At 40.5% G+C, this 24,113-nt stretch overlaps 1 protein-coding gene across 1 annotated transcript in view; it reads left to right on the top strand.

Moving 5' to 3' along the window:
- The window catches only part of clybl (citrate lyase beta like), a 67,179-nt gene that overhangs the window by 26,533 nt on the left and 16,533 nt on the right, over window positions 1–24,113 (top strand). The window contains exon 2 of the mRNA XM_086267220.1: window positions 11,686–11,899. Within this exon, the coding sequence (XP_086123346.1) occupies window positions 11,686–11,899 (214 nt within the window). The remainder of the gene's footprint in view (window positions 1–11,685; window positions 11,900–24,113) is intronic.

The raw sequence follows: 24,113 nt of genomic DNA, 5'->3' as shown, positions 1-24,113 counted from the left end.
CATCTGTCAGACTTTTTTTTTTTTTTTTTGAGGTCTGAGGAGGGGTATGGGGGTGTAGTTGTGTCTGGGCTCGAGCGGGTAAATGGGTGGGGGCAAGGAACCAGACGCACATATCACATCACAGGCCAAATATCCTAATGCTCTGATCTACCTTCTGATCTACTGTCCCAGTCATATCCATATCCAGGTTCATATCCACCCAGACACACCCCAGCCTAAGAGCTTGTATAGTAGGTCTGTTGCTACCATGCTTTCTTTTTAAAGCTAACCCATATAAGTGCTTTCCTGCGTTATTCACTCTGTTCTGCAGCAAAATTAACCAATGCTTTTCCACCTGTAAAGTCGACCAGGTATCATGTCATCAACTTCATCTTCAAATTGTGCGGTTTTATTTTGAAGTTAATTTGAGGTGCTAGTGTTGCTGAGCAGGGACAAGTGTTCTCACCTGCAGAACTGATACCCTTAATGCATTCATATAATGGACGATTATGTAACACTGTTAGCTAAGATGGAAAGTATAGCCACCTTGCCCGCATTAATGCATTCAGGCTCCACGGTGTCACGTGGCTCCAGTGATCCACAGGGCTCAAGATGGCAATGCTGTTTAGCAGTCAGGATATGTGTGTCTGTGTGCTGGTTAGAATATGTGTCTGTGTGCTGCAGTGTTTGTTAGATTAGCTCAGATATGTGTGTCCATATGGTTTGGCGGTGACACATTTGAATCCTTCTGGCCTGGTGCCAAATATGTGTAGATGATGCTGTGCAGTGTGTGGATGTGTTTGTGTGTATATGTGCCACTGTCTTTACGCTGAACCTTTTACCTCACCTTGCCTTGTGGCGTTTGCTTCCAGATAGGCCTATTTAGGTCGTGTGAGATCATATAGCCACAGCATCTATCATGCAGCCAAACGAGGTGGGAGGTGGATTAATTTGGCCCATGAGATGCTGTCATGGGAAGATGATGTCGTGCATGCTAGCTTCCTTGGTTTCCCATTGGTTGAGAGGCAGCGAAAAAGTAAATGCCAATCAGTGCTACCTTTCCCCATATCTCTCTTTTCTTCCTGTGCTACTGTGACACAAACCTAGTGACATGAGTTGCGGAGAAGGCTCCCCACCTCTCCTCCGCCTCTTTTCTTCCGAGCACTGTAATCCTGACACTAAAAAAACGCCCCTCAGAGAACAAGTGTCAGCCTCAGAATAGAGTGTGCTGTCAGCTCCCCCTTTTCCCCCTTCTGGTTCGCATGTTAGAAAGTGTTAATGTTGATCGAGGTGACAATTAACTATGGAGTGATCACAAGTAATGCCGCTCACTCTTAGTGCTGATCACTAAAACGTTAAGTAATTGATCTCGATATGACTGTGACTGGGAAGATGACATAATGAGGCAGTCACTTTGGTGAGTGTCGTGTAAGCTTGTCCACCAGATGTACTTCAAGCCTTTGCATATGCATATTTGAATTACTAATATCAGCAGAGCATCTATAGTTTTGCCTTTGCTTTGAACCTTAATATATACACATATCTATCATGTATCTACATGGAATGATTTTCTTGAAAGGAACTAAATTTCCTTTTGAAGCAAACCGTTATACTGGGAAGCACACCTATCTACTGTTGCTTCTACTGAGATGGACCTCTGATGGCTGATTCTGAAGAAAAGAAGAAATATTTTGGGGACACGGCACGAGATACCGATTGCATTTTAGCCCTCGCTGTCAAGTTGTGAAACAGCCTTTAGATATTTGCATTAAATAAATGAGAATGTCTCTCATATCCAGCCCTGTGTGGCCAAAGGTTTACTGTCGCAGATGCATGCTCCATCTGGCCCTCTCCTTATCTTCATTCTTTAACTGTTCAGGTACACAACCATGGTTGGTGATTATTTTGCATAACATTTGTTAGATGCTTAAAATGGAATATTTCTACTTTAGTATTAGAGTGAAAAAAGATACATTAAAGAAGTCCTGTTAGATGGAGCTGTCACAACATTTCCAAATTGAGTCATACCTCTTTGTTTGTCTAGCTTGGGATTTTGGGTAATACAGGGTTGAAAGGGGTCAAGTGTTCCCCCTATCCCAAGCAAACATGGACATGGTGACAGCCGATGCGACAACAAATCTCCACGAGAACTATGCTGTCCTGCCAACATTGTCCCCGCCTCTCCGCTACCAGCACAAACCCCTCACCCCTCAGCCTAGGGCTGTGATCCTGCATAGCCAGTATAATGAAGCCATATAAGCCTGTTATTTGCTGCTTTACGGCTTGTTTTATGAAGGTGAGCTGACAAGCAGCTCCCAGAATGGTTCCTGCCACTTTAACAGACAGCATTACCAAGAGAAAAGGAGCTGTGAGGAAGGAGGGCAGGGCTCACCGGAGAATGTGCTGGGGACCTTTATGTTAGCCCTGCCAGGGCTTTTGATGGGTAGAGGTCTGGCTGCAGGCTATCACTGGTAAATTTTACGTCTTCCATCTTTTGTCAGGGGGACATTATTGACGTTTGACCTATGTTACTATTCCCACCTCCTCTTCACTAATCAATTACCACATCGATCCATTAATCAGACAGGGTGATGGCCAGTGAAAGGGCCCATGGGTATGTGTGAAGAATTGTGGGATAGGCCTCAGGCTATCGTGGAGGAGGGCCTTCATTTGTGGAGTACAGTGTTTAGAGTTTGGGTTAACAAGTAGTGCCAACCGTTGATTTAAAAGAATAAATGTGACTTAATACAGAAGATTTCTTATTCAAATGATGAAATGTCAATGTTTATACATTTGAAAGCTATTTAATAATTTATGCAAACTTGAGCAGATTATGAAAATTGCATTCATTTTGCACTAATCATGGTTTTTATTTTAAATTGAGCTAACCCATTGTCACACACAAATACATGCACACATGGCTTTTTTGTGTTTCATCATATTGATGGAAGAAAAGTATTTCATGTACTGGGAAAAACACAGCTTTTTTTCAGCTTAGATGTATTCAGGCTCAAAAGCATCATCTAGCTTTGTTATTAACGAAGCATTATTTAGTATGACTTGTGAAATGCTGGGCCAAATATCAGCCATTACACTGTTGCTCTAAAAACAAGGATCCTTTTGAGCGCAAGCAAACATTTGTGTCCGTCTGACTGTTTCCATGGAGGTTGGGCAGTAGCATAATTGTGTTTAGGACACAAACAGAAACAGATCAGACACACAGACAGCCAACAGATCAAAACGGAAGCTGTGGGAGAGGAATCCACCACGCTTTGATTTGGTTTGGTTTCGGTTTGGTGTGTACAGACTAAAGCCGTCACCCCAGTCTGTCTCTGCCCTTGCCAAGTTGTTTGCCAAAACAGGAAAAGATTTGGGAAAGAAAGTTAGAGAAAAGCCGTGGGCTGTTTCACCCCCCCCCCCCCCTCCTCAGCACACACACACACACACACACACACACACACACACACACACACACACACTCAGTCTGACCAAGGTCCAGCCAACTCACCCAGCTCTTGTGGGTTTAGTGAATTGAGAAGACACTTCTTGTGTGGATTTTTCAATTCTTCAACATGTCATTTGGCTGGGAGTGCTATTGTCCCCTGCCCCTTTTCTCCCTGCTCCTTCTGCTGAGACGAGTCGTGTCATCCCCTCGTGATCAGCACTTTTGTTGCTTTTGTTTTTGGCCCTACCTCAGAAGTCCATCTTGTCTTTTATGTCACTGCCTTTCATGCATAAGGGAACAGTTGTGGCCTGTTGTGGGGCTGTTCCACTGCATTTCCACCAGTGGGGTTTCCTTTCATTCTCTTCAAAGTACTACAATGGGGCTCTGAAGGCCTGAATGGCCAATGCAGAGTGCACAATCCTACAGAGCCCGCTCATTTTGTTTTGTCAGAGTCAATAAAAATGCTAAGTTAAAAGCTAACCCCCTTATGCCCTCCTCCAATAGACCGACTTGTTTGACCTTTAAGTCCCCCTCTCAATTAACTTTTAATAATAAATTCATTGATTTAGTTTTTTGTCTTAACACTCATTTCAAGTGGATTATTCTGCATGTGTTTAATGTTGTGTTTTCTTTTACATTCTGTATAACTAATTAATCAAACTCATAGTGTGCATACAGCATGACATTGTTGAATACTGTCTTGAGATTTGAGTCTTTGACAGACAAAGACAATGCGGGGAAGCTGGAGTGATATCTGCCAATTATCACGTAACATTGCAAGCGACTGCAAAATATAAGACCTGTGTCCTTTGCATCGTGGCTTTTTGCTGTCCTGAGATCTAGATTAAGATGTATCTATTCAACCAGTTTTATGTGGAAGGATAAAAAAGAAGAAGAAAAAAGGCTGCTGTCGTCTGTGAGCATTACGATGGAGGCCTTGCATAAAAGCATTGTGGGCCAATTTGTGAGCTGGAAGAAAGCCGGGGACTTTGAGAAGGATTACAGGTAGGCAGACATTGGCTGCTGAAGATAACTGCCATGACTTTGTCCTCATTGTGTAGATTAAGGCATAAAACCCAAACTAATGAGATTGGAAAGGGGAGAAGATGTGAACGGGAGGATGTGTAAGGTGAGGGACATTGTTACTGGAAATAGCTTTTAAAAGAAAAGCAAGAAAGATGTAGCATGAGCAATGTTATAATCTGACATTTTCAATTTCTGCTGCAAACACATGAAGGTTTCTTTAGTTGAATGAGTGAAGACTTGGGTTAAAGAAGTTTTTTTTTTTTTAGATGTAAAATTAAATAATCTTTATGATGGCAGTGGAACAGCACATGATTCTATTGAGGGGATGTGGATTATTCAGAGCAAAATGAATAAAACAAATCCTATCCCTTGCAAAGTACAGTCAATACAGATGTCAGCAACAAAATGCTAGCGTGGCCAGTAAGCCATTGTCTCTCCTGCTTCTCTTGGTAAAAGAGAGACTAGCCCCCAGTAAATTCTGAAACCCCCAGCTGATCTATACTGGAGGGGAACGGATTGCTCATCCTGAGCTCCAACTTGCTAGAGGGCAAGCAAAGAAAGCAGGGGGCACAAAAGTAGTAGAAAAGTGTTTGATTCTTTCCTCTCCCTGTCTTGGGTGTCTCTGGTTAATTTTTCAACATTTCTCTGCCATCCAGTTGTGTCCTCAGTCCTGAGGCAGTGTGAAAAACAGAAAACAAAAAACCATGCACATACAGCATCATGCTGAGAGGAGGACCATGTGCGGGGAATGCTTCAGCTCTTTCATTCTGAAAAAACAAAAAGTGTCAGACAGGCAGGTGGACATGAAGGTAGGTAAATATTGATGACTTTTTGACCATTTTATTTCCCACCCGCAGACAGCTTTCTGCAGACAGAGGGCTTGTTGATGCTTCAGTAACATTGATTTCCTCCCTACTCTTTATTCATCTTTAGTTTCACCAAATTTAATCTTGAATCTTAAACGCCACAGACCTCGGAATGTAGTTTGCATATTAAAAAGTAGCTGATTATTGTGGGGTAGAAACACAGATCTTTAATTTTGTGCATTTTAGACACAGCTTCTGCCTGCACCACCATGCTGGAGATAATTGTAGAAATCTACATATTGAGAGGGAGGCTGTCACTGGCGTCTGTTTTGGAGTGGGCCTCTTGTTATCTCCTGTAATTCATGCAGTTGGATGAATATGACCACCTGAATTAGGCTATTATGCTGCCATGTGGAGGGCAGTAGAGTTACAAGAAACTGTGATCATCATGTCATGATAATGAAGCAATTACTACAGAGTATCCGGAATACAATATTGAATGCCAGAGTACAATAAACAGTGCTTTGAAACTGTTATGTCACACACATATCTTATGACAAATTGATTATTAATCATGGTCTACAGTAGTATGCAGTTAAACCAGCAAGAACATAAAGTAAAAAATTGTAATGATAAAGTTAAAGAACACTGTTGTGTCCCAAGTTTGACCAACCCCCACAAACACACACACTCAGATACAAAAAGGTTAAAGAAAAATTTGATTAAATGAAATTAAAATACTGGATTTTTAGTATTGTTAAAAACAAATGTATTCATTGTAAATACCATAAAGACTAACATAAGGTGTCTAAGCGTTGAGATTTTTGATCTCAATGACTCGAAAACCTGTGTATTTGTGTATATTTTTTTCATACATGTACAAGTTTCATTGCAATAGTGCATCCCCATACCACTACAGATACACTGATAAAAGTCCATCTCGTCTTTAGCCCACCTTTCAAAAAGCAATTCCACATTTTGTTTTATTCAATAAGCCTATATTATCCAAGAAACAACATTTCTCCCAGAAACACTTCATTTGTTGTCTGTCAGACTTACAAATGTTTGCTCATCGGTGGACTTTTGTCCATTCTAAAGAACAAGCAGGGAGGATATTTGTGGAAAGCTGTTCTTACAATGTTTGTGGTTTATTGTATTCATATTTTACACAATTCTTTCCAACTTTTTTGGGGGAAAATGTTTTATAGAATTGAAAGATAATTTTTTTTAAATTTAAAATATAAATTATGTAGCAATAAGCTCGTCTATAACAAACAAGGCCTTTCCTGCTCAGTGAAACTATTAGTAACTACTACTAGTAGTATAGCTTGAGATTGCCATCTTTGACAGTAGGGTCTACACTTTCCCAACCTCAGCAGATGTTTGTATCCATATCTTGACTGCTTCTCTCTCCTCTGAGTAACTGTGATCATTCCCACAGCAGCAGGCTTTGTCACTTAAACATGCAATACCACCCAAAGCTGTGGTGAACTTTCATGTGTTCACAGGACCCCCAAATGCCAGAAGCAGAATCTGAAACAGAACACAAACTCCTCAACGGTCTAAACAAGTTGGCGGAAGTGTGAAATCGTTACAAAGTTTGACATTTCTTAGTGACATGCCTGTTACCTTGAGAGATTGAGAGACACATTGATGCACCTGCCTGGATTAAATAACAGGGGATTTCAGAGATAAGGACATGAATATGGTGAACGTGTACAGTAGTCAGAGTGGGGTAGATAAGATGTGTAGTTCAAGGATTTGTGGTTCAAGGTGGATTTATTGTAGTTGGAGTCTACAAAGATTCTGACAGTGAGTGTCACATCATCAGAGGCTAGTCTGTTTGAGTTGAAGATCAGTTGGTTGTTCTGTACTTGTGAACAGCTTTGTCCAAGACACTGTCTGGTGTTGACGAAAGACACAAATCTGCATGTAAAATACTAATTGACAAGTTACTGTTAGATTGCTGGTCCAAACATAGTATACCATAGTCGGGGTTTGTACCCATGTACAGTCTGACACTGAGCTTACCACCCTTTTTACTGCATTCTACCCACCACCCCCACCTCTTTTAGTGCCGCCAGGCCTGCGTCTGTTGCTGCCTCTCTAATAAGAAACATTCGCACCCAGCACCATATAACCCACTAACATATCGCTACCTCTGATCTAAGACCAGTAAACACAGTCAATGAGGCAAGCCTCAACCACTTTACAGCTGCTATATGGTCACATAGCCCTGAGTTGTCATAACCCCTCATGTAAAAAGCCAGAAAGTAAAAAAGGAGTACAGGGGAAAACAGCACTCTAGGGACTCTTTAAATATGTAGAATGCAAATATATCATGCATTGATCTAATAATGTGGAAATATCAAACAGATGTTGTATGATGTAAACAGAAATCTAGAAGTTATGTGTGTATTTGGTTAGGATGTTCAGATTCCCATTTGTCGGAGCTCTCCTTCATTCGCTGTTGTGGTTGCTTGACTATATAAGCAGTGTCTTTAGGTTTTCATGAAAACTTTAATGCAAGTTAAATGCATGTTTAATGCAAACAACCACACTCACCATCTTTAATCCCAATGCCAAAACAGCAAATTAAATTAAGTTCACCATTTTTCGTCAATTACCAGTTACAATGTGAAAAATTAACTTTTTGGTTGTAACTGAGCAGAAAGTTAATCTTTATATGTTACTGAATTTACCTGCTGCTTCTGTCTTCTCCTACATCATCTATAAACACTGGTGACCTGATGCCACTGGAAGCTATTGACGCTCATGCCATTGTACTGGCTCCACTATGTTTTACAGATGATGTTTTATTCTTCAATGATGAGCTTTTACAGATCTTCTGTATGCGTTTTCTTCTTCCCATCATTCTGGTACATTTTGAATTTAGGGTAAAGATGGAGAATGTTTTTCACCTGGCTGGAAGTCAGTCCTGCCAGTTACTGACCAAAAAGCTCCCAGGAGTGGTCGATACTAGCAGCTAGCATCGACCACTCCTGGGAGCTTTTTGGTCAATTTTATCAAGAACATCTTATAATGGGATCACTATAAGTGCAACGTTTGTGAACATTCAGACTACACCCATTATGAAAATATTATTTTTAAACTCCATATGTATCATATATCATATCAAAGCATACGGAGAGTTATGAGCACATTAAAATTTAACAGAAGCGTAAATACCCTGTCTAATCAATGAGTCAGGGCAGAGCTATGGATGTAGCTGCACTAGTCACTGTCTTCCACATGTAGATTTTCCTTTGCACCTGGGCGTCCTTCTTATTCTTAATCATATAAACTACAACACCTGTAGGTGTATTTTGCCCACTTCAGCACTGGAGGAATTGCAGACCGGGTACATATGTGGCCTAAGGTATCCACTGTAATGAAAAAGTACAGTAGCGAATTCAGAAAGAGTATTTTTCTCTATGTCAGACTGCACCTAACTTTGATCTTGACTTTCAGTTTGATTAAAACTAAATGAATTTAAAGTTTCTAGACTGTAATTATCATGACTGTGTCATTAACGTGTTGGTAAAATGCAGTGCTTAACAAATTTGTCATGAATAACAAGAAAACACAAATAATTTATAAATCTGTCAAAAACCTGTTTACAGATTTTAAAAAATACAGTTATTTATTGGTCAAATAAACTAAATTCACAGTTTTGTATCCAAATTTGAGCTGTTACAGTGAGAAGTCAGAAATTAATCAAGCATGACATCCAGCCAAAGTATTTTTTCTGATCAGGAAATGAACTGTAGTTTGGCCACTTAATCAAAAAATAATAATTTATCATTTTTTGTCTTTTTTTTTTGTCTTTTTTCAGTAAATTGATTGGATATCTACTGTAATTATACCTTAGCATTTAAAATATTTTGATTAAAGGGTTACACACATTATAAAAACAAACACAAACATTTGTTAGTTACCAATATTGTTAATTTAGGGCGGCTGTGTCATAAACCTTACTCTGGGTGGTAGTCTAATAAATTAGTTATGCACTGTGTATCCTGTGAGAATCAGCTTTGTGGCAGTTCCCACTTTGGTATGTGTCTCCAGAGCCACATTTTGGCATTACAAAGCCAGCCACTCAAGTGTTGCAATGCAAAATGACCTCAAATTTGATTTTATTGTGCAAGGTGCTATTTCTGCTTGCTGAGTGTCAGTACATGCCACATATAAATATAAGAACTTTTCACATTCATGGCATTTCACACAGTCTTTTTCAGCGTGTATATTGCTCATGTTCCCATCATGATGCCGATGAAAAAGTGATTTATTGATTGGTACTTAGTATAGCGTTGTAACAGTTCCCCTGGTGCAGTGTGCATAGAATAGAATAGACTCATTTCATTTTGAGACTCGCCTGGATTCTTGGACCCGCTCTCTTTCTTTCTAGTTTCAGTGCTGCTGTTTTTCATCTCTTTCTCACCAGTTTTTGGTCCTTTAGATTTAAGTTCCTAAACGTATTGTGAGCTGTACCCATTTTAACGGGTCTACAATTTGCATGGGGTTGGCCGTAGTTCTCCCTTCAAACTTTGTCCCCAAGCCTTTTGTAAACACACTCAATGCCTGGAAGCACTAAAATGCTGGAAGCATTTTAAATTGGTTTTAACTGCCTGCTACAACTGCAACATCTCAGTGTAAATTAGGCCTTATTGGGACTGGAGGGCATGTGGAAGCGTAGTTGACAGGATTAAGTGGCTATTGAAGTCACTTTAGCTCCTTTAGAGAGCGAGAAACATGAAAAGAGAATAACTCAGCCCCTCTTTACAGAAGGGATATCCCCTCACTTGCTTTCTTTCTTTCTTTTGCCCTCCTCAGGCAAAGAAAGACACCAATCTACCAATAGGATCCTCAGACTTCTGATACCCAGAAAGAGTACAGCAATGTTAAAAGGTGTTTTCAGGAACCTTTCCATAGTTGCAGGAGCTGATGAATGTAGTACCCTATTATTTCTGTGTCTGCGCAGCAGATTCTAGGTCCTATTGTAGTTTTTAGAACTCTGTTTTTGGAGCTCCTGCTGTCAGTGTCTCATAAGAGCTATAAGAGGAACTTTTAGTGACATAGGCTTTCGTGATGGGTACAGATATAAATACAGCATTGGCAACTACAATTAAAAACAGTGTAAACAACTTCTTTCTCAACAGAGAAATGAACTGACAGTGACTCCCAGGCTTTGAGCCTGTGTGCACACAATTACTTTTGGGTTTTCATTCACACAGAATCGATTTATTTGAATATCACATTATCTCCACAAGAGGGCAAACCATATTAATGAGAGACATAAATATTTATTTATACAGAATGGACATCCGGTGCCCTGAGAGAACTCTGCTGTAAGAAAACATGAAACAACAATTGTTTTCATTAATGCAAAATGAGCAATACTCAGGAAGTGCTCAAATCCTCATAGATCTGTGCTTCATGAAGTTTCCCCCCAAGCTTCTCATAAGGTTTAATAAATATCTATTCAGTCAGCACATATCAGGTTCCAGAGTTGCGACCATATACCGTCAGTCTTTCTGGAGCTCAGCTGGGTTTTGAACTCTCTGCTGTCATTACAACACGATTGTTGTTAAAATGTTCCAGACCTGAAGTGACCCCACCTTCTTTGAGCAAAGGATCAGCAGGTATCGGGGAATTTCCTTCTCTGTTTTTTTTTTTAAATATTTTTTTGGCTCGATACCAAATGTTAGCTGACTATAATATCTATAATTTACTTACTACTACCACTGACAATGCAATTTGTGACTTCGTAACATGGCATACTTGCAATTTAATTTTAAATTGCATTATCTTTATGTATACTTAGTCATTTGGGAATTATGTGACTAAAAGAACACATTATTATGTAAAATTGATTTTTACCTTCAGAGCTCATGGTAGGAATAAAGATCCGCACTTTTAAGACAAGTTTTTCTGTGACTCAGCACTAAACAACAGTGACTCTGATACTCATTCACTTTCTGCCGTGCCTAGATATTCAGCAGCGTGGCAATAATTAGCATATGAGTGGCTCGGTGTTTGGGTGAGTTTGTTCTCACAAAGACTGCCAAAGCACAGGTCAGCGTCTCTCATTCACTTCAATGAAAAGCTGAAGGGCAAACAGAACTCCCAAAATGAAATGCATCCAGACTTTCACTCAAGTCTGAGTGAGTCCTCCTCACTGGATCTCCATGAGTGTTATAAACACTACATATATTATGAATGCAGCAACAGCCTTTAATTATTCATGGCCCTTAGCTACTTATTGATACTGTGTGTGCTCATGAGTAATATATGCACCAGAGACATGAATTAGTGCATTCATAGTACACCTGCCTGCCATTTCTATGTATGTACTCTGTGCACCAAAGCATGTATGTTTATGTCCTTACATCATCATGTCCTTATGTATGTGTATGTTGTTGTTGACAGAAAGGGCGGGTGGCTCCGGGCCGCAGTCTGGCAGTTGTATGCTGAAGCATGGCGTCATCACTATCACTCTGCAGGCTCCTCTCTGCACTACATACCCCGCAGGGCAGTTCTCTACTGCCCTGGCAACGATGAGCGAAAATTGAAGAAACTAGCCTCACTGGATGTCGACTGTGCTGTGCTGGACTGTGAAGATGGAGTAGCCCTCAGCAAAAAGGTACATAAGTACTAAGATGCATGCTTGTAAATGAAATTCAGCTTGGTATTAATAGGATAGCGGGGAAGCCACAAACACTCCCATAGCTGTCTGATCTTGGATATATTTTAATTCCCATATCTCTCTATCAGACAGGTGCTTGGTCTTAATCACTCAAAGGAAAACTACCTAAGTGAGATGTTTATAACAAGCACATTTCACCCCATTATGATAGTATAAAGACAGCGCTCCCCCCCTCAACCGCATTAGAGTCATTTAAAACAAGGTGACCATGTCCCACTGGGATAGCAGTGGGAAAGCACCAGATGCAGCAGGTTAAAAGCATTCTCCTCCTGCCCACGCTACCTCCTCATTGGCCCTGCTGGACTTCCCATGAAATTGTGATTGGAGAGTGGGATAAAGAAGGGGCCCGGGCAAAAAGTTAACTAACAAAGGTTTTTAAGTCATGATAATAAAGATGATTGATATGGCTGGAGGCTGTTCCTGTAGTAGACAAAGACAATAAGATGATGGCCTGTGTGACTGACAGCTAAAACTGTGACCCTGCGATGGTGTTGGTGGGATGTAAGAGCTTCTGTCTTTATTGTGTGATAAAGGAGAATGTGGAGAGGAATGCAGCACTGAAGGAGCCATTCAGGCTTCAGATGCTGGACTGTTGCACTGTCAGCAGGTCCATGTCCCCATCTTCCTTGTGTTTAAGCAGAAGTGTTTTGCTCCAGCATATTCTTTACACCAACATATTCATTTCACCTGAAACATGAACATTTTGGGGGGCTGAATTTGTAGGCAACAATTGCAAATTCAGAATTTTGTTTTTCTCATTTTCAAAAGGTCTCCTCTGTCCTCTGTGTTAGCTACTGCTGGGTTATGCCTATAGCCCCATTATGTGCTTTTACAAATAAAGTGAAAATGTACATAGCTACAGGATATACCCATTTATTCAAACTGCAGAGTAATGTCCCTCAGCAGGCATACCACTCTACCTTCCACTACTACTTCTCTGAGTAATTCACATAAAAATACCAATACATTAAATTCTGGAAAATAAAAGCAGAACATAGCGTCAGAACAGATTTGAGCTTTTGACACTTTTTGACATGTTGGCTTTCAGCACAGTGTGCAAAAAGTCTTGTAGCCTATTATGTGTTTGCTAGGTCGTGCTGTGTAATATAAAAATTAGTAATATACTCAATAACAAAATGCACCTTCCCTACTGGCACCCTTTCTTCACTTTCCACACTCTTGGCGTCTTTCTCCACTGTGGCAATTGGAAATCCATGGGGGATGTTGTGTAGTTCTACCTTCCCTTAAGATGATATTTTTTCCTTTTCGATGAACAGTTCTTTGTGTGAATGTGTGTGTGTGTTTCTGTGTGTGTGTGTGTTTGTGGGTTTCTGGGAATACCACAAACATTTGTTTTGGATTTATAAATTTCTATGTGGAAATGAGTTGACTGAAATAATTGTTTTACTTTTCACTGTGTGTTTAAAAAAAAATCTTTTTCAAATTATTTTCATTACATAGCCTGGGGGGGTATTTATCGCGATTTTTTTTTTGACCCCTTTAAACCATCAAAGCCAAACTGACAAAATATTGTCTTAAGTCTGGCATTATTTTCAGCAGTTCTTGTGGAGAGAAGCAAAACACGTGAGGAAACAGGTGCTGATACAAATTTTTACATTTATTGTTTTTGAGAAATTAAACAACTAGTTAAAGGAGGTGAAAAATCTTGTCAAAAGGTGTTACATGCTTCAGAGGTGATGCACTTCTAATGATGCACTTCTAATTGATGCCTGCTGCCTACAGAGGCTGTGTAATGGCTCATATTTGATGCTTTATGGTTATATCTACACCCAAAGCATACTTTTATGCTTTTATGATTATTTTATTCAGTTATGCACGCATAAATCCAATAATTGTTCATTAGGCTCTCAGTGCTGCTAAAACACAGACGAATTACCTGACAGCTCTGTACATAAACACACCTGGAGTCAGTGAAAGAGAACTGATGCTGCTCTTTTGACGGACGTTGTGTAATGTGCGCACACAGGTTGGTTGAGAGACTATTTACAGTTTATTGACATGAAAACTCAACACACCACTAAAAATATTATTAAATATCTTCAAAGGAACTTTTCGTTTAGTGCCAAAAAAACGTTGCCTGTTACTTTTTTCTTCCACGTCTTCCTGTTTTTATGTGCTTTCTCTTGCGGCTCGTGGCTCACAGTAAGTTTAGTCAAGTACCTACATTAAAATTTTTGCCAATTTTTGATGCGTTTTGGCTCCTGCTTAGTTTTAGGTTTGGATGTGTTTGTTGGAAGTCGCTGTGCCAAAAGCATCTGCGGAGTAAATGTAACTTTATGCAAATCAGATGCAGATGCTGCTGCTGGACACGCATGCATCTTACTGCCCAAGTAAATACCAAGCTCGATTGAATAATGCACTGACACAGTTGTGTGTACCTAGTGAATGGTAATTTGCAGGAAGCGTTGGAAGCATACCCCGTAATTGCTTGTCAAAAATATTACCCTTACCCTGTCTTTTATTAACTCAGTTTGAGCTGTGCGTTGGGACCAACTGATCTATAAATGGATGAGAGTTAGCTATTACAATGTGGGTGTGTGTCTGCTGACAATTTCAACACCGTATAGCCTAGAAATGATTATCTTCACCATGACAACTGCACAGTCTGCACTGTGGGTTTGGCAAGGCATGCCAGGCTTCAACAATGTCCTAAAGTCTCATAATGCATATCTAATGGGAGCAAAGCAATGACCCAGCTTGCTAAATGCCATTCTGAACCACTGTTTTGGTGAATATAACAATGGCGAGATGGCGAAATGTTGAGTGCAGTTACTGAGTATGCATGAGTAGGCCTTAAATGGGGCTACTGCCCACCACCACACTCCTATTATGTGTTCATTAATGTATTCTTTTCATTATCTTTCACCTTCACCTTAAAACAGGAAAGGATGTTCATGACAAAAAGGTACGTGGTGAAAGTCACTCTGGCCCCCCCTCCCCTTTTAAATTGAAATCCAGGAATGCTGGCTTTAATTGCCTGCCACTTTGACTCTAAAAATGTCTGCACTCCATCTTGGCAGTAATGCTGGCAGCTTAAGAGGTAGGGAGAAAAGAAAGGGAGTAAAGGGTAGGAGCCACCCAGAGCTTGCTAACTGTCGCCACGGACCCAGAGGGGAAAGAAGGAGGAGGTGAGAGGGGAGGGAAGACAAGGCTGACTGCTCTAACACTCTTACACATATCATCATATCTGTATGATCAGTGGGGTGGAGGAAAAGGGAGGGCAGGTTGAAACCCCAGAGCGGAACTGACGGCTACACCTGTCCTCTCTCCTCCTCACTCCCTCGTTGTCTTGTTCTTTACCGTCCCCCTCTCTCGCTCGTCTCCCCTCTCTAGGGTCCACAGGGTTAAGATTGTTTATGTCTCTCTCCCCCCATGTTCTGTCTCCGTCTCTTGGTGCCCTTTGGTCCAGTATTCCTCCTGGTGTTTCTCTTTCTGCCTCTCTTTTCCCCACATGGGTCCCTCCATCCTCCATGACTCCCCCCTGCCTCCCTGCCGCAGAGATTCTCTCCTAATCCCTGGAAGTTTGGAACTAATGAACTAACTGCTGAGCCGCTGCCACGGAGCTTGGTCCCAAACTATACTGTACTTCACACTCGATTTCCTCTCCAGATGGCATAGTGGCGCGGCCGGCACAACGGGGAGCACCTCTCACACACCCGCACGCGCCTGTAAATGCACACAAGACCAGCAGAATACAAACATGCACACATGCATGAGTGTGTACGTGTAGTCACATACGGACATTCGCACACAAGTACACACAGATAAACACATACACAGATTGTTACAGTTGGTATCCCACTGTACATCAGTGTCCTGCATTCATTTCAGTATGTTACTGAACTAGGAACAGTTGTTAGGGCTTGAAAGGAGGTAATTCACTTTAAAGTGTAGGTAGTATATACAACTAAATAGAAAGTCGGTGAATAAATGGAGTAATCAGAGCCCAAAGTAGTGTTTAAAGTGCTAATATGAACAGAAATCGGTCAGTAGTAGACTGTAAGATTAAATAAACAGAAGGTTGTGATTACAGCCATACACTGTACCTTTGGTTTTGCATTATTAAATCTCATTTATATATAATACTCTTACATTGGATGCACAAAGTCTTCAGGCCTCCATAGAATAAAATGCAAGGCAAACTAAAGCATTAACACATGAACAGAATATTGAATGTGACACTTTTACGACAAAAATAAACAAATAAACAAAAGTCTTGTTTGTTAGAGGGCAGTTGTCTATAGGTGGATAATAATGTCATGCGCCCCCTGTAGTCTAAGAAAATATGATTTTTTTTTACCAAATTGACCATATTTCACATTTTCAAAATGAGTAATCAAATTATATTTACAGCACTTTACATTGACTTTACTTTGTGCTCTACTTAGTGACTTAGGAAGTGATGGTTAAGTGCAAATGACAGCATCTAATTCGTAATGCATAGTGTTAAGCCAGACATTTCTCTCTCTTTGTCTTTTCTCTGTAATTCTGTTTTTACAGTAACACTAATATCCACTGGTCTTGGTACTTTCAGTTGAATGACACATTGTGGAGTGGATGTCATCATTATAGTTGTATATTAACTTTATCTCATTGTCAGTCAATGCATGAGCTATGGTCTATGCATGAACTGTGTCTGACACCAGAGAATTGCAACTTAACATAAATTATGCAGCCAACTGTCAACTGATACGTGACCTCAGTTCACTGCTCACTGTGTTGTTTCAGAGGACACTCAAAGGCCCGCTCCCTGTTTAAGTGGATTCAAATGAATAAACTCTTGACAGAAAGTGCTCCTGGGGAATAATGGTAACCGGTAGAATTATGAATGCTAAACATTTCTATTTATTGTGTATTATACAGGATGGGACTGCACACGTATTTACATCCTTGTACGTGTGCTTGTGCATGTGCTCTACACCTCAGAAGACCCCAGAGACTCCAGAGAAACTCCCAGTCTGTCTGCCAAAACTCACAACTGAGATGTAATGCACTCCGCCAGAAAGCAGACCCTGTCCTGGCCATACGAGAAATACCATCCAGTCCAAACCTTACTGTTTAGAGTGCGTGCGTGTTTTAAGTGTCATTTGTCAGGAATCAATTGGTCTGTTTGTTGAGAGTACCATGGGTAGAGTAACCAAGTGGTCAGGGTGTACAAGGGAGGGATAACAGTCCTGTGATTAGCATCCTTTGTGATGAAATGTTGATGTATTTGTTGATTTTTTTTTTTAATTTATAAATTTTTTAGCAGCAGTACTTTTGTGTGTCTGTTTTTTTTCAGTTTCAGAAGTTGTACACTTGCTATTAACAGCTTTTTTTCGGCCCCTCTGGTTGCGTTTTGAAACTCATTTGTGCTACAGCTTCAGTGGACTGAGTGCGAGGAATGAACCTGAGCAAGGCAGTGGAAAATGCCGAGATGGAGAACAGAGAGGTCCTCTCTGCCTCTCATTATCCTGTTACACTCTTGTGTTTTCACTGGCCAGCACCACTCTGTGCTACGTGGCTTGCGCAACCCACCCAGTGCTTAGAAAGTAACCCAGTATGAGTAGTGTTGATGGAGAGGAGTACAAGGCGATGAAAACATTAAAGAATGGGAGGAAGAGAGGGGATGGAGCAGATGGGAGGATGAGATGGGAATATACTTTAGCTCTTATTTCACAAGAGATTTAAATATAAAATTTAATATTGTGTTTAAGTATTGGTGGGCATTAAGGGAACAAGAACTTGAATTACTAGTTAGCGCTATAAATAACATACACTAAAACCTATGAAAAAGTTTCTTGCTCTAAATCATAATCACTTGAAAATAACATTTGTATATATAACAGTGAAAAATGGCAATATAAGTTGAATATGTCTGTTTTTTGCACATCTTAAATGTATGTCTTATTTTTTTTAAATATATCGTTCACCAGTTCTTGTTTTCTTTTATTTTCTTTTTGCTTATTTGTCCTTTAATTGTTTCATCTATTTTGGGGCAGATACTAAATTGTAGTAGAGGTAAATGAAAATCCACTAGAAAAAGAGAGCATATTTCTCCTTTACTGGCTTCTCTTCATTGGCTCCCTGTTAAATCCAGAAATGAATTTAAAATCTTTGTCATCATATACGAGGTCTTGAATATTTAGGCCCAATCTTTTTCTAAAGACCTTATAGTACCATATCAACACAATAGAGCACTTCGCTCTCAGACTGCAGGCTTACTCGTGGTTCCTAGGATATTTAAAAGTAGAATGGGAAGCAGAGCCTTCAGCTTTCAGGCCCCTCGTATGTGGAAGCAGCTCCCAGTTTGGATTTGGGAGACAGACACTATCTCTACTTTTAGGATTAGGCTTAAAACTTTGCTTTTTGACAAAGCATATAGCTAAAGCTTGATCAGGTGACCCTGAATTCTCCCTTAAGTTAAGCTGCAATAGGTTGTTGGGAGCTTCCCACGATGTGCTTCTTCTTCATTCACCTTTTTCACTCAATGTCTTTATACAACACTCTGCATTTAATTCCACAGCATGTCTTTGTCCTGTCTTCCTCCCCTCACTCCCAATCAGTCATGGCAGAAGGCCATCCCTCCCTATCCAGTTTCTGCCGGAGGTTTCTTCCTGTTAAAAGGGAGTTTTTCCTTTCCACTGCCTCCAAATCACTTTCTCATAGATTGTTGGGTTTTTCTCTGTTTTATTGAACTGAGCTGTAGTTAAACTGCAAATGAGCTTTAGTGAACCTGTATATCAATAGCATGAAGGTAAATTAACATGTTTTAATTGGGATTGTGCTCATTTGGTCAGTAACTATATAGTGCAGCCTTCAAGAGTGCCTACTTTAAAACAGAACCCTAAAATGATTGTGTTTAAGTCTGATTCATGGTTGAATCTCAGCAGGAAATTAATTATAGTTCTGTGGAAATGTTCAGAGAATCTGTACAGCACACAAATTTCACCTTCATGCATTTAATATACCTTCCACATTTTCTTACCTTGTTTTTTCCTGATATCTCTAATTTTAACTGTGTATGCGTCCATTCCATTTTTTTAAACTGCTTAGTCAATTCAGAGTTGCGAGAGGGAGAAATGTGGGACGAAATACAGTCATTCACGTTCACATTCTCATCTATGGTCAATTTAGACCAAGGGAGACACTAATGAACCTAACCTGCATGTCGTTGGACTGTGGGAGGAAACCAGAGTAGCTGGAAAGAAAGAAGCCACACAAGCACTGGGAGAACATGCAAACTGCACATAGAAAGGCCCTACTGGCAAGGGGATTCAAACCCGAAACCTTCTTGCTTTGCTTTTAAATGCACTTTGGGAGAGAGCTTTAGCAAGTGAGGGCACACTTGGAGAAATCCCAGGTATATTGCTTGGTTCTGTATAAGTGGGTGGTTTTAAGGGGTGCAGTCTGTAGTAAAGGGTGTGGCTGTGAAGACTGGTGAGGTACGAGGTGCTTTAGGGTGGAGTTTGAGTGATTATAATAAATTTGAATCAAATGCATTGTGACAGGGACTCATTAAAGGTTCGGGAAGACTGGGGCTTACTGAGGATTTTGGATGATACACAATGAATATGATAATGTCAAAATTGAGTCTAGATGTAATGAATGCATGGATGAGAGGTTTAAGTCTTTAAATCAGCTGAGAAGCAGTAAAATGGTCAGACTTCATTGGTGGGCAGATGGTGAGAAGACAAAAAGCATCACTCAAAAAGGTTGTAAATGCAGCAAATGTTATATAAATATATGTATGGTGAATAGGGATGGATACCGGTACCCATCTGACAAAAACGGTAGTAACCAGACTGAAAAGCAGCGCACATTTCGGTGCTTTATTTCAGTGCTTTTTTTTCTCCCTGAGATGCCCTACACTTTGGATTCTAGCCAATCATTTTACCTTTCTATCTAAACAACATTGACTGGAGGTTAGTCCTGTGCAGAGTGTGAACCAAAGAATCATCTGCGGTACAGGAACAGAAATCTCATAGGTGACTGGGGATGGGTACCAGTATCCGGTGCCATTATTGCACAGGTCCTGACATAAACGGTAGTAACCAGACCAAAAAGCAACGCACATTTCGGTGCCTTTTTTAATTTGAGATGTCATACACTTTGGATTCTAGCCAATCATTTTACCTTTCCAAGGATAGTAGGTGGGCCCGGGTACGTACGTTCTTTTAGAGCAGAGCTACGGGTTAAAAATGCCCAAGGCGATGCGGTCAAAAGTCTGGCTGTACTTCACAGCAAAAGATGCAAACTCAGCAGCCTGCAACAAGTGCTTTAAGGTGATACTGTGCAAAGGAGGTAACACCTCGAATCTGATGAAGCACCTGGCGACACATAGCGGTTTTTTTTTAAAGCCGAGAAATGCACCGTATTTGATAGCTTGTTGCAAGACCTCACACCGACCACATCTACTGTGGGTGTGTAACTATGACGGTGTTTGCTAGTTCACCTTACGTGCATTAAGGTGAACGTGGTTAGCCTACTTAACATAAATTACACACAAAAAACATTAAGCTACTCACCCAGAGAAGAACGGCTGCTGTTGCCATCATCATTCGTCATCATTTCTGCTACACTGGCAGGGCTAGGGGCCAGGACTCTCCTCTTCGGATTCTTGGGGGATGTTGCTAACTCTGGGTCCGATAACAGGCACCACACCTGCAGTAGATGTGGTCGGTGTGAGGTCTTGCAGCAAGCTATCAAATACGGTGCATTTCTCAGCTTTTAAAAAAATTGCTATGCGTGGCCAGGTGCTTCATCAGATTCGAGGTGTTTACCTCCTTTGCACAGTATCACCTTAAAGCACTTGTTGCAGGCTGCTGAGTTTGCATCTTTTGCTGTGAAATACAGCAAGACTTTTGACCGCATCGCCTTGGGCATTTTTAACCTGTAGCTCTGCTCTAAAAGAACGTACGTACCCGGGCCCACCTACTATCCTTGGAAAGGTAAAATGATTGGCTAGAATCCAAAGTGTATGACATCTCAAATTAAAATTCAGTCTGGTTACTACCGTTTGTCAGGACCTGTGCAATAATGGCACCGGATACCAGTACCCATCCTCAGTCACCTATGAGATTTCTGTTCCTGTACCGCAGATGATTCTTTGGTCCACACTCTGCACAGGACTAACCTCCAGTCAATGTTGTTTAGATAGAAAGGACACATACCAATAGAACTAAACACACACATACACACAATTCTGATATTATAGAGCAGTAATCAAGCTATAGTGGGTTTGTTTTGGTTTTATTTGTTTATACATGTTGTTATTTGGTTATTCGTCAAATGGCACTGTTCAATGTTCTTAGTATCTGCCAACATAGTGGAGTTACTTCTTATAATCAACAGACATTGATCCAAAGCTCACAAAGAACTGCCAGCATTGCTGAGAGTTTTTGTCAGAAAAAGATGCTGGTTTAGGAGGAAGGTCTTTGAATGAGCTGGGTTCTTCTGTAGTTGCAACAAGCACTGAAGTTGTTGTGATCACCATGAATTTGGCAGTCTCCCAACTCAACATGACAGCATTCCAGGAAATACAGACGAAATGCGTCTGGGATGTATGAAATGGAACTACATTTGTGACTTATTGAGGAGCTGCCCACGCTTTTCAGAAGTCTCTGTCCTACTGTTTGTCTTGTGTAAACTTACTAAACTCATTGGCTTGGCCTATGGTATTGATTAGAGAATAGTCACAATGTTGCATCAATCCAAGACAAAAGTAAATATATTGTATAGCCACCCTCAACCCCCAAAACAACTCCCTGTTACAGAGTCATGTAATAGGGGCCCTAATACAACCCTAATACGGAGTCATATATATATATATATTGTATTGGCCATAAACTCAGAAAAATGTGTTTTGAGGTATCAAATCAAATTGTAAACAATTAGACCAGAGAACTCTGCTTTGGTTTTAGAGGCCCAAAAGCTATCCTGGAATAAATAAAGATTTTTAAAACTACAAATATGAAATGATAAAAAACCTGCAGTATCCAAAAGATCAATAGTTTGGCACTAGTTTGGAGAAGACTGGTGGAATCTGAATTTTTCTTATTTTACAGAATGTAAAATAAAAATGTAAACTGTATTTTTTTTTCATGGATTGATATGGTATCATGGATTTCAGCTTGTAATGAACTGTAACCAAAGATTTTTAATGAGCTCCTTTCATGGCTAATTAAAGTGTGTAATAACTAGCTGTTTTTTGCCTCATGCTGTCAGCTTTGACCATCAATGACAGGCAGGTTTCATGATTTACAAATTTCTCCTCCTCTTTCCTGCTAGTTATGTCTTGTTGTCTGCACTGACAGTGTAACAGATAACACAGAGCGCCTCCGACTGACAGAGTGAAGGCCTGAATCTCCTCCTGCTACGTCTCAGTTATCTGCGTAGCCTGAATTAGTCAGTCATCTCACTCCCACTTTATAGAGTGCAGCATGTCACTTGTCAAAACGCATCCACGATAACTTGAAGCCTACAAAAACACACACACACGCACACAATCTGGCACACACTAACAAAGACAGATGAACAAGTGCGGACAGTTACACTTGAGGCTGGCAGCCTTCACCTGCGAGAGTCTACAGCTCATTGTAAATGGCATCACGAGTTACACAGCAGGGTGCAAAACACCCGATCTTAAAAGGTATTAAAAAAAGGAAAAACAACTACACGCATTGTGACTCATGATCTTGCACTCCTTAGACATGAAACCCTATATCCACTTTCAGGCTAAAGATACAGCACTCTACTGTTTGAAGGCACAATGGAAATGATAAAAGTGGGATGAACATATAAGCTGTTCTTGTGAATGCAGGTGCACAGATGTGAGTAATTTTTTTTTAGAATGACATTGACTTTTTAATGTTGTAAATAATGCTAATTTATGTCATCTTAATGTTTTTGCTATTTACTATAACTATAACAATATTATAACAATATTGTATGAGAAAAAAATAAGTCTAGCCCAAATTATGCCCTTTAAAAAAAAGTCACATATCCTCTGTATATCCACCATAATCATGCCTCTACTGAAAAAACAATTCAAGCTGAATGAAGGGACAGACTGTGTGTACACGTATACATGTATAGACTATCCAGAGGGGGTGTTTGACGTTCCCTGTTTCAAGCAACATGGCAGAAGGGCTGGAAGTCCATGATCTGATGCTAAAGAGGAATTTGGTCCTGCTGTGGACTGCACATATACCAGTTTGGATGCTGTAGTCTGATTTGGTGTCTACAAGGCGGTAGCCATGCTGTGTCACATATATACAGCACTCTGTAGGATTCTGAGTGTCAGAGCTCAGGCTGTGTGTTAAGAAGCTGCCCTCGCTCTCCTGGAAGGTCAGCCTCTCTGCACTTGAAAAGCTTCTCATGTGCATCTATGCGTTCGACGGCCCTGCCTGCCTGGGTGACTGCTTGCAAGCTTGCCTGCCTGTGTGTCAGCCTCTAATGATGAGGATGATGGAGGGAATCAAAGAGGGGATGGCACTGACATTGGGGCGAGCTCTCCATAGGACACCAGGTGATTGGGGAGGGAGCTTTGAAGCAACTTGTTGGATGGCTGTCCATTAATGTAAAATATCTTCTTTTCAAAGAGCTTTATTCAAGCTCAGAGTAGCGGAGCCCATAGGGGTCAAGGTGTCTGGCAGAATAATCTCTCTCTCACTTTAGGCGGAAAAGAAGATAAAAGTAAGGATAGTGAATAGTGACCTGGGGCCTCATTTATAAAAATGTTCTATGTTTGAACTTAGTCTTAAGATCGTGTGTTCAGATGTCTAGATCGCGTGCTTACAATCGATTCATGAAAGATGCTGAGGACTAAATAAAGGTGCTTAGACAGGCTCTGAGAATGTCATTTTCTGTTTCAGATCACAAAACAACTTAAACTGACCGCACCTGCCTTGTAGCTTCCCATTTTATAATGTTTAGTGGATAACAAAAACAGAGAGATGCTATTTTGGAAGGCAAGGCAATTATGTGCAAATAAAGTCTGTCAAATCTGCAAACTAACTTTTCACTGTCCTTCCATAACTCAAGGACAAGAAAGCCTTCGGTGTGACAAACAATTCCTGTCACCTTTCACTAACATATCTTATTGTTATGTTCATAAAAGGCAGCACAGTGGCCTTCTGTGTGGAGTTCG

The sequence above is a fragment of the Aulonocara sp. 'chitande type north' Nkhata Bay genome, linkage group LG16 (assembly GCF_057382095.1).
Source record: "Aulonocara sp. 'chitande type north' Nkhata Bay isolate Kocher_YH1m ecotype deep benthic linkage group LG16, A_spYH_male_GT1.1, whole genome shotgun sequence".
NCBI lineage: Eukaryota > Metazoa > Chordata > Actinopteri > Cichliformes > Cichlidae > Aulonocara > Aulonocara sp. 'chitande type north' Nkhata Bay.
The sequence above is the reverse complement of the archived record's forward strand: the minus strand, read 5'-3'. Positions and strand labels throughout refer to the sequence as shown.